Below are 23,831 nucleotides of genomic sequence, written 5' to 3' on the forward strand. Positions count from 1 at the left end.
CCTTGTAGATGGTGGACAGGCTTTGGGAAGTCAGGAGGCGAGTTACTCACCACAGGATTCCTAGCCTCTGACCTGCTCTTGTAGCCACAGTACTTATATGGCTAGCTGTGTTCAGTTTCTGGTCAATGGTAGCCCCCAGGATGTTGATAGTGGGGGATTCAGTGATGGTTCCGGATGCACAAAAAGAAGAAATACTCTTGGCAATAATACAGAAATTTATTTTTCGACTCCTGCTGAGCTTCAGGGGAAAAAAAATCAAATGACACATCACAAGATTTATTGCGTTGGTCTCCAGTCAGTGTGATCAATAGCTGAAACAAATCAAAAACTCGATGAATAAATCAGCACATAAAACTTCATCCTTCCTTATTTTGTGTCCAGTTAAAGAAAATCTCATGTTTGTAGCCCAAATTTTCCAGTAAAACATATTTGTACAAGGTTGGGGCAGGCAGGACACAAATAAAGCAGACTTCAACCTTTAAATGTGGTTGACTGGAGGTCTTTTAATGTCAGAAACTCAGCAAACAAGCAGTATAAAACCAGCCTATTCACCCAATCCATCAATCATGTGTCAAGAATATTTAGGGAAATGAGAAGGCCTAAAACCCAAGCAAAAGTTCTGCTCATCAAATTAGAACTTTTTACAGGCTTCATACACCATGTACAAATTTAGTGGTGAATTAAGATAGCGGTTGCAAGTTTGCTACTTATCTTCCCATTTCCATCCTAGAACTATAGGCACAAAATAAGGCTTACAATTAACATGGACAGGGTGAGATGGTATGTTTGTCACTTAAGACTACTTGCATTTTAAAAAAAGCACCTTTTGCAGCTTCAGGTTGCCCATTACTAAGGGCAAAAAATGCAGTAGAAATCGCACTTGGATAATGACCCAATAATCTGTTTTCATAATATTGGTTGTGGGATACATAATGGCCACCACTTTGGATGGAGGTTCAGCAAGGGCTTCCCTGGTCTTCTTGGGATCATATCGCTGAATCTCTTCAGTGCACCAGAAAAGACAGAGAGCCTCAGCTTAACATTTTATCCAAAAGACGGTACCTCTGACAGTGCAGCAATCTTTCAGTACAGCACCGGATTGATTCTCAATCGAACAACTGTTGCGCTCATGTTTTGAACTCACAGCATTCTGACTCAGAAGCAGTAGTGATATCAACTGAGCCACAGCTGACAGTTCTGGCAACCATGTTCAAGTTCAATTCAAAAGATGAAAGTGATGGGTAAAGATGAAAAGACATTTAATCCAGCTCAGATTGCTCACAACACCGCAGCTATGTGCACTAATTTAGCAACAACGGGTGATCTCATTCAGACATTGATATGAATGGCAAGGACCCAACTGGAGTTACCAGATATACAATTTTTAAAAAGATTTATAAAGATTGGATACAAATTTTCTGCACGCAAAGATTGGGACCATTGAGGAAAAAAATCATAATTGCTGTACAAAAAACAGCCACAGTTCATCTCATTCACCTTCTACCATCCTGGAGTTATTGACTAATCATAGTAAACCATCTCAATTGTTTAGTATACAACAACTCCAAGCATGATGCAAGGAGCCCTCATGGTGGAGAACTTTAGAAACATAGGTCTAATGCCACAGTACCTCCCCACACCACCCATCCCCCCCAACCAAGCATGTTACACTTACCATGTCATGTCTCAAGTTACTAAAGAAATCTAGTAAATTTAAATTTTAATGAATCAATATCATCTGCTTCCATCTTCTGTCTCAGGTCAACCTGAACCACTGTTAGACCACTCGGTCACTGAAATATTGCTGTATGAGTTTTGAATTGACCACTCTCTGCTCCCAACACCACCACCCACTTTGGGTCAAGATCAGCCCTCTTGTTGTACTATTTGAAACAAGGTAAAATATAAATCATAATCAATGCTGCCTAGACCATTTAGAGCACCAAACACAGTACTACTTCTCCCACTATTTCCCAGTGAGAACTTGTCAATTCATATAATCTCTCCATCCCCTCAATCAATGGACTGAAGGCAGTGCCAAGGTTATAGGTCAAGACAACAACCCAGCAATAATACTGAAGACTTGTGCTCCAGTAGAGCTATGGCATTGGCATCTATCTGATAATGTGGAAAACTGCCCAGGTATGTCATGTCCACAAAGAGGGGAGCTAATCCAATCCAGCCAATCAACACCACTCCCATTCGCCAGCAAACTGATGACGGGCATTGAGTGTTAGATAGTACTGTCAACAACACTTACACAGCAATAACCTGAAAAGGTGGTGGAAGCAGAGTCTTTGAATATTTTTAAGGCACAGGTGGATGGATTCTTGGTAAGCAAGGGGGTGATAAGTCATCAGGGTTAGGAGGGATGCACATTTGAGGTTATTTCCAGATCAGCCATGATCTTATTAAATGGTGGAGCAGGCTTGAGGGGCTGAATGGCTACTCCTGCTCCTTGTTCATATCTATGTTCATATATTCACCAAATCTCAGTTTGGGCCCTGCCAGGGCCACTTGGCTCCAGACCTCATTGCAGCTTTGGTCCAAACATGGACAAAAAAATAAGAGTGGAATTCCAGGCTGAGGTGAAAGTTATTAGCCTCTATTACAAAAGGTAGCATTTGACCTTGTCTGGCAAAGGAGCCTTAGGAAAATTGCAGTCAATGGGAATAGTGGGGGGAAATGCTCCATTGGCTGGAGTCCTAGCAAGCACAAAAAGAAAATGACTATGGTTGTTAGAGGCCAATCATCTCAATCCCAAGACATCACTGCAGGCGTTCTTCAGGGTAGTGTGAGCTGCTTCAATGACTTCTTTTCATCATAAGATCAGAAGCGGGGCTGTGCGCTGATGATGGCATCATGTTCAGCACCATTCATTACTCTTCAGACACTGAAGCAACCCATACCCACATGCAGCAAAACCTGGAGATCATTCAGGCTTGGGATGATAAGAGGCAAATACCATTCACACTACACAACTGCCAGACAATGACCATCTCCAATAAGAGAAAATCTAATCACCTCCCCGAGACTTTCACTGGCAGTACCATCACTGAAAGCCCCACCAACTTCCTAGGGGTTACCACTGACCAGAAAATGAACTGAACCAAATAAATACTGTGGCTACAAGAGTAGGTCAGGGCCTGGGAATTGTGTGGTGTGTAACACCTTCTGACTCTCAAAGCCTGTCCACCATCGAGAAGGCACAAGTCAGGAGTATGATGGAATGTTCTCCATTTGCCTGATGAGTGCAGCTCAACAACACTCGAGAAGCTTGACACCATCCAGGACAAAGCAGCCTACTTGATTGGCACGCAATCACCGCCATAAACATTCACTCCCTTCACCACCAACGCTCAGTGGCAGCAGTGTGCATCATCTACAAGATGCACTGCAGCAGCTCACCAAGGCTCCTTTCAACAGCACCTTCCAGACCTGCAATCTCTCTCACCTAGAAGGACAAGGGCAGCAGATGCATGGGAACACCACCACCTGCAAGTTCCCCTCCAAGTCACACATTATCCTGGCTTGGAAATATGTCACCATTCCTCACCGGCATTGAGTCAAAATCCTGGAACTCCCTCCCTAACAGCACTGTGGGTGTACCTACACTACATGGACTCCAGCAGTTCAAGGCGGCAGCTTCATCACCACCTTAAGGGCAGTTAGGCATATGCAATAAATGCTGGTCTAGCCAACAGCACCTACAACCAGTGAACAAATAAATAAATAAATTGGAGATGGGCAAAGTCTGACCTTGCCAACAATGCACATATACCATTAACCAATTAAAAATAAAATTCCAGTTTCCCACTTCTGTATCCTTTCGATACCTACAATATCCTTTTTGTTCTGTGGTGACCAGAACTGTACATAGTGATTCAAGTGTCGCCACACCAATTATTTATTCATGGCAAGAATACCCATTTTGGCTCAGTATCAACTTTTTAAATACATCCAACTTCAGATTTCTTTTATTCCCTGCCACCTAGCATTGCTGTGATAGTTTTGAGGGTATTGTCAATCAAGCCACCTATATTTCTTCCATTTTCCATTCATGTATTTTCTTTCCCTTTTATAACAGTACTTTCCTAGATTGTACCCCTTAATTTGAAGTATTTCTCCACATTGTACTTGATCTGCAACCTGGCTGCCTGATAATTAAATTTATTCAAATACCTGTAGTTTACCCTGTTCATCTCTGGCCTTTACCAACTTTATTAGCTTGCATCATTTGCAAACTTAGCCACTGTGCTTGAGATTCCTAGCTCCAGATCACCCATCAAGTTAATAAACGAGGTGTCATTTTAGAGCCATGGTAACAGTAATCATTACTGCACAGGTAACCCAGAGACCTAGGCTAACAACCTGGAGGCATGAGCTCAAATCAGTTAATTAAATAAATCTGGGATGAAAAGCTCTCATCAGTAATAGTGACAATGAAACTGATTGTCATAAAAAGCCATTTCATTCACTAATTTCCAATGCGACTGCCCTCTGAAATGACCTTGTAAGCCACTCAGTTGTATTCAAGAGAATTTGGTACTGAGCCACCTTCAGTAGCAATTAGGGACCAGCTTGCCAGTGACACCCACATCCCATGAATTAATTTTTTAAAACCTGCATGATCCCACTGCTCACATTCCCCAAGACTGATGACAACTCCTGCCCTCAGGTTCTACTGCAGAGCCAATCAATTATAAAATATTTTCATTAATTTCCAATTCTTTATTTTCAGTAGCAATTTTTTCAAGCAACTGTATCAAAGACCTTACTGAAATCCAGGTACTCTATTGCCATCAAGCTTCTAATCACACAAAGAAAATCACCCAAATTAGCTTGGCACATATGTTCTCTTATGTTTTTATTCGTTTCTAGATTCACCATTTTTATACAGGTCCCATAATTTGTGGACAAACTTACTGGTTTGCCATTTCCTGCATCACTTTTACTACCTTTTTATGAAAAAAGAAAAAAGCTAGGTAGCAAGGCAACCATACAAGAGCTATCCCATAGAAATAGAGAAGCTATTCGATGACTGCATGGCCATCCATGTCAAATAGTGTATACAGTTCCTGAGAAGACGCAAAGTGCAACAACTCAGGAAGTTGGCAAGAGCCTTTTCGGTGTTCAAAGGGGACAGAGCACTGGGTAAATTCTGTCAAATACTGCTTTACTCTGTGAAGGCTGGGGTACAGTTTAAAAAAAGTCATCTACCCTTCACTAAACACATGTTTTTGTTCAGCTTCTAAGTGTGCACAGGGATGTTTTCCACTACTTGAGGCAGCAAAGCCCACACACAACGCACAGCAGAGCCAACACACAATGCACTCAATAGCAAAATACAACTGCTCAAGCAGGCTCAGGAGTCACCACAAAAACATGGCAGTCATCCACCTCCAGGAAGTTACGACGATCGTTTCTAGGATATTGAGACCAACACAGCTCGAGTGACTTATTCTATGCCAGTGCACATTGAACCTCCTGACGTCCACAGGTAAAACATCCTCCTCAATGAACACCACTGGCTAACAGTTAATGAAGCACTCCCATTGACACAGGACCTCAAAAAAGCCCCAGGCACTCAAATCCTGTAGTCCCTACTGTTACACACTACACTCTACAAACTGATGACAGCCCCACCTCTCGATGGGACATCACCTGGCTGACTGCAAACTTGAGAAAAACTAGGGAAACTAATGGGGCTAAAGGTCAATAAGTCCCCAGGACCTGATGGGTTGCATCCTAGGATATTAAAAGAAGTAGCTACAGAGACAGTGGATGCACTAGTAGTAATCATCCAAGAATCCGTAGATTCTGAAAAAGTCCCAGAGGATTGGAAAACTGCCAAAGTAACACCCTTATTCAAAAAAAGGTAACAAAAGGCTTAACCATCAGTCATTGGGAAAATGTTAAAGTCTATTATAAAGGATGCAATAGCAGAGCATCTAGAAATGCACAATATCAAACAGAGTCAGCATGGCTTCATGCAGGGGAAATCATGCCTGATAAATGTATTAGAATTCTTTGAGGAAACAAGCAGGATAGATAAAGGGCAATCAGTAGATGTAATATATTTGGATTTCCAAAAGGCTTTTGATAGGGTACCACACATAAGGCTACTTAAGATAAGGGCCCATGGTGTTGGGGGTGGTATATTAGCATGGATAGAGGATTGGCTAACTAATAGAATGCACAGTTGGGATAAAGGGTCAATTTTCAGGATGGCAACCTGTAACTAGCAGAGTGCCACAGGGATCAGTGCTGGGGCCACAATTATTTACAAAATATATTAATGACTTAGTACATTCATTTCCCTCATCTATCGCCAAGTTTGCGGATGACACAAGTAGGTAGGAAAGCAAGCCATGAGGATGACACAGTATACAGAAGGATATAGACAGGTTGAGGGAGTGGGGAAAAACTTGGCAGATGGAATATAATGTGGGAAAATGTGAGGCAATGCACGTTGGCAGGAAGAATAGAGGAGATGAATATTATTTAAATGGAGAAAGACTGCAGAAAGCTGCAGCACAGAGGGATTTGAGGGTCCTTGTGCATGAATCACAAAAAAGCTAACATACAAGTTCAACAGGTAATAAGGAAGGCGAATGGAATGTCGGCCTTTATTTCAAAGGGAATGGAGTATAAAAATAGGGAAGTCTTGCTAAAACTATACAAGGCACTAGTTAGATCATGCCTAGAATACTGTGAACAGTTTTGGTCCCCTTATCTAAGGAAAGGCATACTAGCATTGGAGACAGCCCAGAGAAGGTTCACTAGGTTGATCCCAGCTATGGAGGGACTTTCTTATGGGGAGAGGTCGAGTAGGTTGGGCCTGTATTCATTGGAGTTTAAAAGAATGAGAGGCAACCTTATTGAAACATAAGATTCTTAGGGGGCTTGACAGGGCAAATGCTGAGAGGGTGCTCCCCTTGTGGGAGAGTCTATGGCCAGAGGGAATCTCAGAGTAAGGGGTCACCCATTTAAGACAGAAATGAGGAGGAATTTCTTCCGAGGGCAGTGAATCTGTGGAATTCTTTACTGCAAAGGGCTGTAGAAGCTGGGTCATTAAATATTGTCATGGAGATATTAATGTATATAATGTTATTGGAAATTATTTTTAAATTGGACTTGCAGTAGGGTCTTTGTCTGTGTGTGGCTTAGTTAGATTAAAACCAGCTAGTCTGAGATGTTAATTAGATAAACGTATGGCTAGAAGGTAAAGAGTACATTTGTATTTGTTGAATAAACCATTCAAAAGGAGAAAATAAAATCTTGCACCTAGCTAGGAGACACCAAGCAATATGATTATATTACAAATGAAATTGGTGCTATGAAAGGGATTTTATTGTTAGAAGAGGTGGAGTTCAAAGATCGAGTGATACAATGAGAATTTACATTCAAAGGTAAAGCTAGGTATAAACAGAAAGGAGTTTTCTATGTGTAGGTCACAGGCATGTAAGATCTAAGCAACTGTGTCTACAAAGGAACCAAATTGCAAGGGGCCTCATTTTGAATTCGTACGGTCAACTGTGCTTTGCCTGGTATTTAAAGTCTATGGGTTATTGTTGCCTTGGTGAAGATTTACCCGAGGGTGATTAATTTGGGGATGTGTTTAAAAGTTATTATGGTAGTAATTTGTAGACATGGGTATGTGTTTAATTTCTTGTTAAATTAATAAATGTTTAATTTAGTTTATATAAAAAACTTCTTGAGGCTTGGTGGTTTAATTTCCAAATTCAGAGCTGCATCTCAAACATACCAATTGAAAATATAGGTTACGACAGTTGTTAAGTTGCCCTCTCGGATTTGAACTCAGCCTTTACACACTGCTGTGTCATAACAGTATATTCAGGGCCAAGATAGACAGATTTTTAATCAGTAAAGGAATCAAGGGTTATGGGGAAAAGGCAGGAAAGTGGAGTTGTGGATTATCAGATCAGTCATGATATCATTGAATGACAGAGAAGACGCGATGAGCTGAATGGTGTATTTCTGCTCCTACGTCTTATGGCAACTGACCAGAGTGGTGAACATCTAAACAACCAGCAAAGATGTGCCCACTTGCTCCACAAATGGAACAGGAGGTACAGTTCAAATCATGACTGTGGCCATCCAAGTCAGATCATCGTACATATACTGAACTCCTGCCCTGACAATCATTCCTGGTGGACATCACAACCATGTGTCACCCAAAGCCATTGAATGGACTGTTAACCTCAACGTCAAACTAACTGCTTCCCCAGCCGTACGAATAAAAATAAAGCTCACCTTGAATGATATTCAGATCTTGCTGCATAAATGTTTCAATGTGACATTCCCGCATGAAGCAGTCATTAGGTGCAGACTGAAACTCATTCAAATATACCCCTACAATACGCTTGTACCCCAGTCAACATTTCCCCTAAACTGTATGACCATGTGACCACATAGCACCCCAGGAAATTCCATAACAAATGAACCAACTTGTGTTCAGCTGTGTTACCATGCCTGCACAGCCTCGCAAAAAATATTCAAGGACTGACACATTTAAATGAATAAGCACAATGAAAAATGTTGAGGGAACATTGACCCTAACACAAGGGCAGCCGCTATTATATCAATACGTTCATGGAAGTGAGAAGGTTACTAATTAGAACAGTTTTAAATTAGAGACCTGTGCCTGGTAAAAAATTTGATTTCGCAAAATCATGTCACAAAAGCCGTTTAAAGCTGTCAGTGGATACCCCACTGGTTTGTGAACTTCAATTCAAATCGCAGAGGTGAAAGGCACATCAAACCCACTGCTGAGTTTCCTTAATTCTATATGAATAGGACGTATTTCAGCGAATACAAATAAGCTGCGTAGACATTGTACATGTTTGAACAGGAGTGTTGTAGTATATCAAACTAAGAAACTAACATCATTTTACAAACCACAAGAACATAGCTTGAGTGCTTCAGAGATGCCATGATGATCCCCATATTAAATTACTACCAAGCTCTTTCCTCCTACATCAAATGCATACAATTATAACTGACCTGTAATTTTTCTGCTTTATAGCACTTAAGTGTTTATGTTGTATCAACATAACAATTGGAATAGGCAGTATAGGCCAAAATAAAGGAAAACCTTGAACCACTGATCAGGTTCATTGTGACAGAAGTCATGCTGTGTGGTGAAATGACAGGGTTTGCAGCAAGATACAATTTGACTTGTGGTTTGACAACACTGTCAGCTTCTGATCATGCTTCTCATTTTCAAAGTGTTCCCAACTTTACAATAGCAACTATTATTTCCCCTACCAAAAAAAGCTTGGATGCTGCTCTTGGTTTTGATGTCAAAGTTCAGTTTTACCAACAAAAACTCGCTCAATATCTGAGCGCACAGCCTATTTGCATAGTTCCGTGATGCAAGTCTGCAGGTCAGGTAAATAGCACATATCAACATCTGAGATAACATTGAGGTCAGTCAGTCATATACATACAAACACTTGAGGTAGCATCAACTTTTTACACCGGAAAGAACGAACTTTCTGGCAGATTGAGTGAAATTATTTTGCACTGATTTCCATTTCCTACTGCTGACCAGGTCAAGTGAAGCAACCAGAGAAAACCGGTGAAAAGTGTAACGTAATAAGCACCTGGAACATTGCAGTAAAATCAAGGCTAACACTCCAGTGCAGTACTGGGAAAGTGCTGGACTGTTGGAGGTATCATCTTTCACATGAGAGCTTAAGCAGAGACCCCACCTGCCCTCTCAGATACACAAGGTCCCATGGCACTATTTTGAAGAGCATATGGGAGGTTTCCCTCAATGGCCTGGCCAATAGTTATTCCTGAATCAACATCACCACCACAAATTCTGGTCATTATCCCATGGCTGTTTATGAGAGCTTGCTGTGTGTCTGCTACATTTCATACAACAGTAAATAATTAATTCATGCCAGAAACAGAAGTATAGACATGTTCATACTACAAAACATTAACATGGAGAACATATCCATTTGAGACTTCTGTTACAAAATCACAATCTCAAACTAATACTTACATCTATATCAAGATAACGGTAACTTAAATCCTGCTTATAAAACGATATTGTCTACTATGTGCATGACACGAGCTGTCATGAGCGCAGGCAACAACAGTCTATTTGCATGATGTCACGTGAGTGGTGGGGTTGATGATTCTTGCTTGTTCTTATATGGCCTCAGCAATTTGCAATTCAGATCAGTTTGCAGACCACTTGGGAGGGCCCTTATGGATCATTCTGAAAGCCACTGATCTCGACCAACGTGAGACAGTAAATCAATTCAAAGCACGAGGGTTTAACAATTAAACGGAGAACTGGTCTTAGGAGAGTCCCTCATTCACGTGACTGGGAGCATAGGACAAATTAAGGGAAAACATTTTGGATAAATAGACGGATAGGTATTAATAGGTTCATCACTGCAGGTTACTGCATAATTTAAAGTGAGAAAGGGTAGTTGTTTTGTTGCATTGAGTTCACAACTATATTCTCACTGAATAAGTTGCTACTCCAGTTAAGGAAAGTGGCAGTACTTGAACAAGTCCTGGGGAAAAAATACCAGGTCACTAAGTGACCTTTAGAAGCACCGACCAGGATACTAAAGTTTGCTTAATGCAGAAACAGGAAGCAAAAACAAAAAAAGGCTAGAATGATTGTACTTCACTACAAAGAAAACATATTCTAGCCAAATAAAGGAACCATGCCCAAGTTGCAAAGAAACACAACCATAAATCAGCAATGGGAAATACCTAAACAAGGAACAGAAAGAGTACTAATCAGGTATATTCCAGCATGGGGATAATAAAGGAAAACCAGAGCTGAATGGATGAAGAGAAATATTAAATCAAAATTGATGCTAAAACCATCCAGCGCAAGTCAGGGAATAAAAGTAAAAGCCAAGAATGTAGGAAAGCTAAAGAAAGGAAGATTAGAAAGACTAAAAGTGTGAGAAAATTAGGAAAATGAAGCAAGGCGGAGGGGATTTCAGAGAAAAGGAGGTGGAAGCATGTTTAAAAACATTAAGCATGCTGATTTGATTTATAATCAGTCTGTGGGAGGGGACTTTAGCAATCACTTCCCAGGATGCAGCACTCAAATTACTGAACAGCGCCTGTTATGCTTTTGCCAAATACCTTTGTTGTCTTAACTAATTTATTCACATCTCTCCTGCAAAAAGACATAACATATAATCAACCATTTGACATAAGAAATTAAATGATCCTCCATTCAGCTTAAGTGAACTTCTGGCCAAAAAGAGATATTTACCAGAATTAAAAATAAATCTTTGTAAAGAGACTTTGCCTTGACTTTTCCCCTCCAAAACATTACAAATACAATTAAATTTTGAAGACCAACTAGCTAGTCTATGTTGTATGTTTCTTGTTTAATACCATAGGGATTAAAAAAAAACATGATTCACCCAATTCTGGAAAACTGAGCTGGTTTGAATACACGGAATCTACAGCACAGAGAAAAGGCAATATGATACAACTGGTCCATGCCAGCGTTCGTTATCCACAGGAGCCAACTTCAACCTTAATACATCTAACTTGTTCCGAAGCAGTCCTTCGCGATCGAGGGTGACTTGCTTCCACTCCAGTTTGATGAGTTCCGACAAAGGTGAGTCCAAAGCATGATCTGCAGGTTCTGCCATATGCAGGGCAGAAGGTGCTTGAAGGGTTGGGTAGATGGGTCACATGGAGATTTGTGCACGCACTCAGATGCCTTGCATTGCCTATGCACATTCCCGAAGCCTTTGCGGATGAGCATTCCCCATTTTGGTCAGTCACAAGCCAAAGACTCCCATGAGTCAACAGGGATGTTTGACCTCTTCAAGGATGCTTCGAGAACAAGTGTTTCCGCTGTCCTCCCGAGAGTCTCCTGCCACAATTGAGTTCACAACTATGACCATATCCTTCTATTCCTTTCACCCGCTGTGTAAAGCAGTTTCTCCTGAAATCCCAATTATTGACCAGCTTACATTTATTGCTCCTAAGTTCACATCTCCCTCACAAGTGGAGGAATCTTCTGTCTAGAGAATGTCTACGTTAACAGGCACTGCAACAATTCCCTTTTAGAAGCTATATCAAAAGCAAACTGTGCCAGCCTTCTAAACTACTGGAATTAATTTTACCAAAGAAAATATTCCAGAAACTGCTCACCCGCAACACGTACCCACTCCCTTTATAAATTAAGCAAAGCATCTCATCGCCATTACTGGCATGGCAGTTAAAAAAAGTGACTTGCATTTATCTAGCACTTGTCATGGCCACCAGATGTCTCTAAGCACTTTACAGCCAAAGTACTTTTTGAAGTGTAGTCAGTCATTGCTGTAATGTAGGAAATGCAGTAGCGAATTCCCACTCAGCAAACTCGTACTAACAGCAGCATGATTTCAAAACCAGTTTATCAATATGTTAATTGAAGGATAAATATGGGCCACAGGATCTTTTACATCCACCCAAGCAGGCGGATGAGCCCTTGGTTTAATGCAGGTGACCAACCGTCCCAGATTTTACAGAACTGCCTCATATTTGAGATGTGTCCCCATGTCCTGGGTTGTTTGCTGCCGGGACGCGGTTTTTCCTGTAATTTTGGTTAACGGTTCATGCTCATGCACAGTGCATACTTGTCAATGCGCAGTGCATGCTTCTCCCATTGGCGTGCCCTCACGTTTTCCAGCAACCCCCTCCCCCACCCACTGAGGTTCACTAAACCTCCCTCCTCCTCCCCACACTCAAAAGTTGACCAGAAAACGGCCCACTCTGCCCATTGTGCGGACCAGCATCCCTTAAATTTGTTCCAGAGTATTGGTCACCCTCATTTAACAAGTCATCCAGAAGATGGCTCCTCCAACTGCGCAGCACTCCCTCCGTACTGCACTGGATTGCGAGCCTTGATTTTTATGCTCAAGCCTTGGAATGGGGCTCGAACCAGGAACCTTGTGAATCAGAAGCAAGCTTGCTATGAACTGAGTCATAGGCTATGACTGCAAGTGTCAAGTGGGAGGTCTGAAACAGACACCTTCAAAAATCCACACTGGAGTCAAGCAAGAATGTGTGATGGCAAATAGCACGGTGGCTATCTACCTGTCAGTGGCTATTCAACTCAAAGATCAACTGCCTTCTGGTGTCGGCATTAAATATATTCTAAACTCAGTCACCTTCGTGCCAAATCTAAACTGATCATCATAGATATACTGCAACTACAGTGTACAGGATGACTGCTGTGTCATTTCCCACTCTGCATCAGATTTGCAAGCCTTGAATGTAGAAGGTTGATCAGTAAGTTCGCGGATGACACGAAAATTGGTGGGGTGGTAAATACCGAGGAGGATAGCCTTAGATTACAGGAGGATATAGACAGACTGGTCAGTTGGGCTGACCAGTGGCAAATGGAATTTAATCTGGATAAGTGTGAGGTGATACACTTGGGCAGGACAAACAAGGCACGGGAATACACGACGAATGGTAGGACCCTGGGAAGTACCGAGGATCAGAGGGACCTTGGTGTGCATGTCCACCGATCCCTTAAGGTAGCAGGACAGGTAGATAAGGTGGTTAAAAAGGCGTATGGAATACTTGTCTTTATTAGTCGATGCATAGAATATAAGAGCAGGGAGGTTATGCTGGAACTGTATAAAACGCTGGTTAGGCCACAGCTAGAGTATTGTGTGCAGTTCTGGAATCCGTGTTATAGGAAGGATGTGATTGCACTAGAGAGAGTGCAGAGGGGATTTATCAGGATGTTGCCTGGGCTGGAGAGTTTTAGTTATGAGGAGAGATTGGATAAACTGGGGTTATTTTCCCTGGAGCAGAGGAAATTGAGGGGGGACATGATTGAGGTATATAAAATTATGAGGGGCATAGATAGAGTAGACAGGAAGGAACTTTTCCCCTTGGTGGAGGGATCAATAACCAGGGGGCATAGGTTTAAGGTAAGGGGCAAGAGGTTTAGGGGGGGGCGTGAGGAAGAATTTTTTCACCCAGAGGGTATTGGGGATCTGGAACTCACTGCCTGAAAGGGTGGTAGAGGCAGAAACCCTCATAACATTTAAGAAGTATTTGGATGTGCACTTGCGATGCCATGGCATACAAGGCTATGGGCCTAGTGCTGGAAAATGGGATTAGAAGAGTTAGGTGCTTGTTTGACCGGCGCAGACTCGATGGGCCAAAGGGCCTTTTTCTGCGCTGTAGACCTCTACGACTCTCAAATCTCTTCAATTGTGTGTGCAAGAGGCTTGGCCTGTCCTTGAAATTTTACCAAGACAAAAAATGATAGCAGCCCACACCCAGTCAGCCAAATGCACCACCTCCCATATATGTCAAAGATTATAAAATATGTTGAGCACTTCCTATACCTTGGTAGCCATCTCTCTAAATAGGCCACCATTGGCGAGGAGATCCAACTCCAGATCACATGTGCCAGGTCAGCCTTCTAAGAACTACGGCAGTGAATGTTTGACAACAAGATCCTCCAAGTCAGGGAAAGTCCTAGTGAACCACAGCCTCGGCTATGCCATAATGCTGGATTAAGTATTAAGGGCAAGCGATGCAAGGTCAAAACAGTCATTCTGAAAAATAACATATGGTCTAAATATTAGGGGCAAAATTAGTTCAAGGGCAGATTTCATATTTTGAGATTATGCTGCAGTTCAAATCATTCCTGATGCCTATTTATGATAACAGTGGAAACATTTATGTTTCGAGAGAGAAGAGCAGATACGAACACTATCTCCTGCTTTCATGGAGCAACTGAAGCGGTAGGATTGCACTCTCTGACTGCCTCACTTAGCTGTTAGAAGTGCAAACTGTAGCCTTGTTCACACTGTTAGCAGGGGGTTGTGTACATTTTGGGCAACTTCAATCGGGTGATGCATTTAATGTCAGATCTGCTATCATGGCTTAGTTCTATTCGTTTCTGTGGTTCTATTTACGTTATAAAGAGAGATAGATGCTGATAGCGTTCAGCTTTAACAAAAGCAGCTTTAATAAAGTCAGTACCATACTAAACTGGACTGAGCAAAAAAAGTCAACGCATTTAAAATGGTTTAAGCAGCGTCTTTGTAATTGACGCCCAAGACAATGGCAATTGACTAGCACCATTTGCCAGATATATCCAGCTATTTGGGATAGGCATGGGCACTAAGCGGCGGGAACTGTACTAAAAAGCAATTGCAGTACAAATAGTACACTTTATAATATCGAACAGTTAAGAGTCCCTCGGCTTTCATTGGCTGTCTGCTGTTTCCTCCCCACTTATCTGTTTGATCTCCCCCAACAGTTCACTGAACATCAAGCTACAGCCTGTGTCAAATCTCATGAGCTATCCTTATAACTTTCTGGTCGTCAGAAAGCCAGTTATAGCTTCAGGCCCAGTAAAGGTCTTCCTTGACCATCACAGCTATTTTCATTCCAACAAGCCAAATCACACTCAAGACCAAATGCTGCTCCCAAATCATGGAAGTTTAAACACCTATCTTGCACTCCTAAAATTAAAGGAAAGAAAAAGTCTTCAGCGCAGGCAATTCCCCTCACCCACTCTGCAATACCTCTCATCATGGGAACATTCCTCTATTTTAACATAAGAAAATGTGAAGCAAAGAAAAGCTACTCAACCCATCAAGCCCATGCAGTAACTTTCTGTAGGGGATTTCTCACTTTCGGTGCCCGATTTTGGGTAACAGATTATTGCCTTCCCCAATCTTTTCTGAAGTAAACGAAAGTTCAAACTAGTGTCATTAAATCCTTATAACTCTTGAATCTATCCGTCAGAGAACAGCTCCTGTTGAAAGGTACTAACTGATCCCAAATCAAACGCCTGCTCAATTGGGAGCTTCTTTCACATTTCATGAGTGTGAACATGTTTTCTTATTCCCAACCATGGTTAAAGGCTTGTAAATGTTGTGCTTGGTCCTCTGCTCAGATTCCAAGATAAATAGCTTGGTTGCTTCCTTCTTATCTAAAGGATTATTTAAAGGTCCGTGTCATCTTTCTCCTCAGCATGTTCTCCAGGAGGTAGGAATTGAATGACTTCAGCCTTTCTCAGGTGACAAACATGGACCCTCCTAATCTCAAGATATTAGATCCTCCATGTCCCGCATTATCACAATGCAGAAAAGAAGGTTCATTACTGCATCCTTCCTCTAACTCACTATTACCCAGGATTTTCAAATCAGGACAGCACCTGGCTGCCTTCTCTTTACTTCTTCATATAATCTACATGCCTTTAGAACCAAAGTTTGCTATTACACAAGGTCCACTTCTTCATTATCATCTTTTCTCATTGCGTTCACAACCTTACTAGCATCCAACAAGATGGACCCTGCTATATTTCTCAATTAACCAGTTTAAAATCTCATTACAGCGCATCACCGCACACAGCATATTCAATAACAGCAACATTAGCTGGTAACATCCAACAACTACCAGAGGAAAGGTTGCACAAGGAAAATAAATCACTGAAGGCCAAAAGGGGCAGAACAGTTCAATAATTTACATACCTTCTCACAATAAGGTCACAATACCTAACATTTCAATTATATTGTATCAATACTATATTGAATCATTAGGATCACTGTCAACTGTTCACTTGCATTGACTGAGTAATACCCAGTTATTATATAATTTTATTCAATAAACATTAGACTAATGAGCCAGCAGACAAATATATCCAATCTGATCTATTGCAAAAGTAATAGATAGCCTGCAAAGCAATGCATATCAAACAGCAACACATGAAATAACAGTGTGCTGGAAATACTCACGTCAGGTAACATGTGTGGAGATCAGTTCTCATGAGAGGTCATTAGCCTGAAACGTTAACTCTGTTTACCGCCCCACAGATGTTGCCTGACCTGCTGGATATTTCCAGCATTTGCTATTTTTATTTCAGATTTCCAGCATCCAAATATTTTGCTTTTGTTGCAGCAACATGCACAACATCCGCTATCATGTTCTCTTCAGAAACTATGGAAAAAGGATACGGGAATTTAAAAAAAAGTACTGGAACAATTCAGCAGGCCTGGCAGCATCTGTGGCGAGAGAAAGAGTTAACGTTACGAATTCGTATGACTTCTCCAGAGTAAACAGACTCAAAACTTTAACTCTCTTTCTCTCTCCACAGATGCTGCCAGACCTAAGTCTTTCCAGCATTTTGTGTTTTTAATTCAGATTTCCAGCATCCAAAGTATTTTGCTTTTATAAAAGGAAGGCACTGGAAATGTACAAAATCGAAATGGCAACAAGAAAACACAAACATTGTGGGTTCAGATAGCACTGTAAACCAAAGCAGCTGTGGATAATTAACTGAGTCCAAGTACACATATATGGCACCTAGCAGTCCTTTGTAGTGCTCGTCTCTCTAAACATACATCAAATTCACTGATACAACGGGCAGTGTCTTATGTAATTGGCACATGATGCCATCCACGCCAAAACACAATGAATGGTGACAGTTTCTGCTAGTTTATCAAATGAACAGTTGGTTATCAGGAATATGCAGAAATGACTGTCTATTAACAAAGAGGGAACTTGTTTAAATTCTTGCTTGTCATGATTGGCAGGCATGCAAGCTGCCCTTCAATATCCAAATGCAAAAGTGCAAGTAGCGGTCACCTTGATATATTTAATAGCTCATCACTATTAGTATAATACAATAAGGTTTTGCTTCTGCTATCCAACAAATACCATTAAGTATTGTAAACAATGGCTGACTGTGTGCCCCCAGTGTGCCAGCCTGCAAGTCCTGTATTCTGAGGAAAGCCAATATGAACTAAATGGTACAATACTAAAGCATGTGCAAGAAGGGAGACCTGGGGTGTGTGTGTATGCAAAATGTGGGAGAGATGGTAGGGCAAGTTGAGAAGGCTGTTAAAAAGCACGTGGGATCCTTGATGCTTTTTTAAGTAGAGTATTAAAACAAGCAAGTTCTGCTGACCCTCTGTCAAGTACAAGTTAGGCCTAGCTGGAGTATTGTGTTCAATTCTGAGCAGCACACTAAGAAGGATGCCCAGCTATATATAACCGATTGTCTCTCTCTCTCATAGAGAAAAATGCCTATGGTCCTCTGTGGACTATGACTAATCACTTACAGGTACTTACATGTCCAGGAGGACATTGACTAGAATAGAACCAAGAATGAGCAAATTCAGTTAAGTGGAGAGACTGGAAAAGCTGGGATTGTTCTCCTTGCAGCAGAGAAGTTTCTCAGAGATTTGATAGGAGTGTACTAAGTCATGAATGGATTTGATGAGTAAATGAGGAGAAATTGTTTGCAGTGGCAGAGGATCAGAAGGTAGAGGAACATAGATTAAAGGTGATTGGCAAAAGAACCAGAGGCAACACAAGGAAACTTTTTTTTTTTAAACAGAACAACAAATTATGATTTGAAATACACCGAAAAGGCAGTATCAGAAAATCCAACAACATCGAAAAGGAAATTGGATAAAGACTTGAAGCAAGACAAACAAAAATACAGGGCTATGGGCAAAGAGCAGGGGCTGGGGAACAACTTGGATACCTCTAAAGTAGAGTCAGTACAGGATGGGCAGAATGGCCTCCTCGAAAGGAACAGGCAAGTGGAATATGAGACCCGGAGTGCATGCCACTCTCCTACCAGTATCTTGTTCTGAGTACTGATGACAGTGATGGTTCATCTGGGGAATGCAGCCAGAGCTAAGTCATTGGCACCACAGGTGGCTCAGCTATATAGGGGGCTACAAGGAAGCCTGGAAGAACAATAGTTATAGGTAATTCAATAAGGGAATAGATAGGCATTTCCGTTGCCACACTTGAATCCAGGACAGTGTGTTGCCTCGCTGGTGCCAGGGTCAAGGATGTCACTGAGCAGCTACAAAGCACCCTGACAAAGGAGGGTAAAAGGCCAGCAGTCGTGATGCACATCTATACTGATGACATAGGTAGAAAAAGGGATGTAGTCCTGCAGTCTGAATTTAGGGAAGTGGGTAGAAAATTAACAGGCAAGGCCTCAAAAAATAACCATCTCTGGATTACTCTCGGTGTCATGCGCAAGTGAGTACAGGAATAGGACGATAAAACAGAGGAAGAATGCATGGCTGGAAAGATGGTGCAGGTAGGAGAGCTTTGGATTCTTGGCACATTGGGACCAGCTCTGGGGAAGATAGGACTTGTACAGGCCCATTGCACCAGGAGAGAGCCAGGTGGAGTTCCTTGTGGGACGATTTGCTTGTGCAGTTGGGAAGGGTTTAAACTAACTCGGCAGGAGTGCGGGAATCAACAGTTAATATTGGAGAGGAATACCAAGGGACACAATACTTGGAGAGATAGATAACACTAGAATAGGAAATAATAAGTTAATAGATGGGGTTCAGAGTAAAGGAGATAGCAAGGGAGGCTAAATCAGGATTACTATGCATGCTTGTGAATGCCGGGAGTGTGGTAAATAAGATTAGTGAGTTACAAGCGCAGATTGCAGGGACACGATAGCGTAGTGGTATTGTCGATGGGCCAGTAATCCAGAGATCCAGGGTAATGCTTTGGAGACCAGGGTTTGAATCCAGGTCCCCAGAATAAAATAAATTCCAATAAATTGGAATAAATTCCAATAAAATTGGAATTAAAAGTCTAATGATTGTCGTAAAAACTAACATCCTTTAGGGAAGGATATTTGCCATCCTTACCTGGTCCAGCCTACATGTGACTCTAGACCTACAGCAATTTCGTTGACTCTTCTCTGAAATGGCTGAGCAAGCCACTCAGTTGAAACAAACCTTGACAAAGCACAAAAAAGGATGAAACCGGATGGACCATCCAGCATCAACCTCGGCACCAGAAACGACAACGGCAATCTCAGCCCTATGGACCCTGCAAAGTCCTCCTTACTAACATCTGGGAGCGAGTGGCAAAATTGGGAGAGCTGTCTCACAGACTAGTCAGTCATACTCTCAGAATCATACCTTACAGATAATATCCCAGACACCACCATCACCATCCCAGGGTATGTCCTATCCCACCAGAAGGACAGGCCCAGCAGAGGTGGCAGCACAGTGCTATACAATCAGGAGGGAGTTGTCCTGGGAGTCCTCAACATCGACTCCGGGCCCCATGAAGTCTCATGGCATCAGGTCAAACATGGGCAAGGAAACCTCCTGCTAATTACCATGTACCACCCTCCCTCAGCTGATGAATTAGTGCTCCTCCATGTTGAACGCCACTTGAAGGATGCCCTGAGGGTGGCAAGGGTACAGAATGTACTCTGGGTCAGGGACTTCAATTTCCATCACCAAGAGTGGCTTGGTAGCACCACTACTGACTGAGCTGGCCGAGTCCTAAGCGACACAGCTGCTAGACTGGGTCTGCGGCAGGTGGTGAGGGGACCAACAAGAGAGGAAAAACACACTTGACCTCATCCTCACCAACCTGCCTGCAGCAGGTATACCTGTCCATGACAGTGTCGGCAGGGTACCACCGCACAGTCATTGTGAAGACGAAGTCCCACCTTCACATTGAGGATACCCTCGGCGCTGTGTGGCATGACCACTATGCTAAAAGAAATAAATTTCAAACACATCTAGCAACTCAAGACTGGGCATCCGTGAGGCACTGTGGGCCAGCAGCAGCACCAGAATTGTACTCAAACACAATCTGTAACCTCATGGCCCGGCATATCCCCACTCTGCCATTACCATCAAGCCAGGGATTCGACCCCTGGCTCAATGAAGAGTGCAGGAGGGCATGCCAGGAGCAGCACCAGGCATAACTAAAAATGAGGTGTCAACCTGGTGAAGCTTTAACACAGGACTGCTTGCATGCCAAACACTAAAGTGATATTCAGGGCTAAGCTATCCAACAACTAACAGATCAGATCTAAGCTCTACAGTCCTGCCACATCCAGTCATGAATGGTGGTGGATAATTAAACAATTCACTGGAGGGGGCTCCACAAACATCCACGTCCTCAATGATGGAGGAGCCTAGCACATCAGTGCAAAAGATAAGGCTGAAGCATTTGCTACAATCTTCAGTCAGAAGTGCCAAGTGGATGATCCACCTCGGCCTCCTTTGGAGGTCCCTAGCATCACAGATGCCAGTCTTCAGCCAGTTCGTTTCACTCCATGTGATATCAAGAAATGGCTGAAGGCACTGGATACTGCAAAGCTGATGGGCCCTGACAATATTCTGGAAATAGTACCGAAGACTTGTGCTCCAGAACTTGCCGCACCCCTAGCCAAGCTGTTCCAACACAGCTACAACACTGGCATCTACCGGCTATGTGAAAAATTGCCCAGGTTTGTCCTGTATACAAAAATCAGGACAAATCCAACCCGGCCAATTATTGCTCCATCAGTCTGCTCTCGATCAGTAAAGTAATGGAAGGAGACATCAACAGTGCTATCAAGCGGCACTTGCTTAGCAATAACCTGCTCACTGACGCCCAGTTTGGGTTCTGCCAGGGCCACTCAGCTCTTGACCTCATTACAGCCTTGGTTCAAACATGGACAAAAAAAGCTGAACTCCCGAGGTGAGCTGAGAGTGACTGTCCTTGACATCAAGGCCGCATTTGGTCGACTGTGTCATCAAGGAGCCCTAGCAGAAGTGGAGTCATTGGGAATCAGGGGAAAACTCTCCGCTGGTTGGAGTCATACCTAGCACAAAGGAAAATGGTTGTAATTGTTGGAGGTCAGTCATCTCAGCTCCAGGACAACACTGCAAGAATTCCTCAGAGTATTGTCCTAGGCCCAACCATCTTCAACTACTTCATCAATGGCCTTCCTTCCATCATACGGTCAGAAGTGGGGATGTTCGTTGATGATTGCACAATGTTCAGCACCATTCACGACTCCTCAGATACTGAAGCAGTCTATGTCCAAATGCAGCAAGACATGGACAATATACAGGCTTGGGCTGACAGGTGCCAGGCAGTGACCATCTCCAACAAGAGAGAATCTAGCCATCGCCCCTCGACTTTCAATTGCATTACCGTCACTGGATCCCCCTCTAGCAACATCCTGGGGGTTACCATTGGCCAGAAATGAACTGGGCTAGCTAAATACTGTGGCTACAAGAGCAGGAGAGAGGTTAGGAATCCTGCAACGAGTAACTCACCTCCTGACTCCCCCAAAGCCTGTCCACCATCTACAAGGCACAAGTCAGGAGCGTGATAGAATACTCCCCATTTGCCTGGATGAGTGCAGCTCCCACAGCACGAGAAGGCTGACACCATCCAGGACAAAGCAGCCCGCTTGATTGACACCACATCCACAAACATTCATTCCCTCCAACACCGACGCACAGTGGCAGCAGTGTGTACCATCTACAAGATGCACTGCAGGAACTCACCAAGGCTCCTTCGATAGCACCTTCCATTCCCAGAACCACTACCATCTAGAAGGACAGGGGCAGCAGATAGATCGGAACACCGCTGCCTGGAAGTTCCCCTCCAAGCCACTCACCATCCCGACTTGGAAATATATTGCCATTCCTTCACCGTGGCTGGGTCAGAATCCTAAAACTCCCTCCCTAACAGCACTGTAGGTGTACCTACACCACATGGACTGCAGAGGTTCAAGAAGGCAGCTCACCATCACCTTCCCAAGGGCAACCAGGGATGGGCAATAAATGCTGGCCCAACCAGCAAAGCTCACATCCCGTGAACGAATTAAAGAAACTAAAAAATTACCATGTGGAAATACGATGTTGTCGCTATAACAGAGACCTGGCTTAAAGATGGGCAGGGCTGGGTGTTAAACAGCCCTGGATACAAGGGATTCAAGAAAGAAAGCAAAGGAAGAAAAGGGGGAGGGGTGGTAGTATTGATAAAGGAGAGCACTGCAGTGCTGAGAGAGAGCACAACCCAGAGGTGATCAAGGGCAGAATCCATTCAGCTAGAGCTCAGAAGCCAAAAAGATGCAATTACATTGCTTGGTATGGTCCATAGGCCCCCAACTAGTAGGAAGAGTGTAGAGAAACAAATTTGCAAAGAAATTACATAGCGAGGTCCAAAAATTATAAAGTAATTATAATGGAGAAGTTTAATTATCCAAATCTAGAGTGGAATGGTTTTAGTGTAAAGGACGGAGAGGGGGCATGAGTGTCCGCAGTGTGCTCAGGAAAAATTTTCTACAGCAGTATGCTTCCATCCAACAAAGGTGGTGTTACTGTTAGACCTGGTCCTTGGGAACGAGGTAGGTCAAGTGCTTCAAATGTCAGTCGGAGAACATTTATGGGACAGTGGTCATAGGTTTAGGTTGATTATGGAAAATGACAAAGAACAAGCTAGATTAGGAAAAATTAACTGGGGGAAAGCCAACTTCAATGGGGATAAGAACAGATCTGGGCCAAATAAATTGGAGTCAAAGGTTGGCAGGAATAAGAGTAGCTGTTGAAGAGTCATACGGACTCGAAACGTTGACTGTGTTCCTCTCCGCAGATGCTGTCAGACCTGCTGAGTTTTTCCAGGTATTTTTATTTTTGTTATAAGAGTAGCTGATCTCCGGGCTACCTTCAAAGAAGAGATGATTCAGACACGGTCAAGATATAGGGGCTCAAAAGGGAAACGTAGGGCAAACAAATCCAGTGCTCCCCGAGTGACAAAGGAGAAAAAAGTGGCCTGATGACATGTCAGGTGGAAAATACAATTCAAAACTAAGCTAAATACAGAAAGTTCAGAGAAAAAAAATGAATAAGTAAATAAAAGAAGCAAAGGGGGAAGTATGAAAAGAGACTGGCAGTTAGGATAAGTGAGAACACCTAAGTCTTCTATAGGCTTATAAATAGTAAAAAAGTAATAGAGGTCATATTGGGGACCAAAAAGAGATTTATACATGGAGGCAGTGG

General features: G+C 42.7%; 1 protein-coding gene across 1 annotated transcript in view; it reads right to left on the bottom strand.

Annotated features, from left to right (window-relative positions):
* LOC144676659 (UV radiation resistance-associated protein-like) overlaps positions 1-18,650 on the bottom strand; it is a gene marked incomplete at its 5' end in the record, with an annotated part of 57,815 nt that extends 39,165 nt beyond the window's left edge. Inside the window, one exon of the mRNA XM_078537027.1 lies at positions 18,536-18,650. Within this exon, the coding sequence (XP_078393153.1) occupies positions 18,536-18,650 (115 nt within the window). The remainder of the gene's footprint in view (positions 1-18,535) is intronic.
* Between the last annotated feature and the right edge of the window lie 5,181 nt (positions 18,651-23,831).

The sequence above is a fragment of the Cetorhinus maximus genome, unplaced genomic scaffold (assembly GCF_964194155.1).
Source record: "Cetorhinus maximus unplaced genomic scaffold, sCetMax3.hap1.1 HAP1_SCAFFOLD_1800, whole genome shotgun sequence".
Lineage (NCBI taxonomy): Eukaryota > Metazoa > Chordata > Chondrichthyes > Lamniformes > Cetorhinidae > Cetorhinus > Cetorhinus maximus.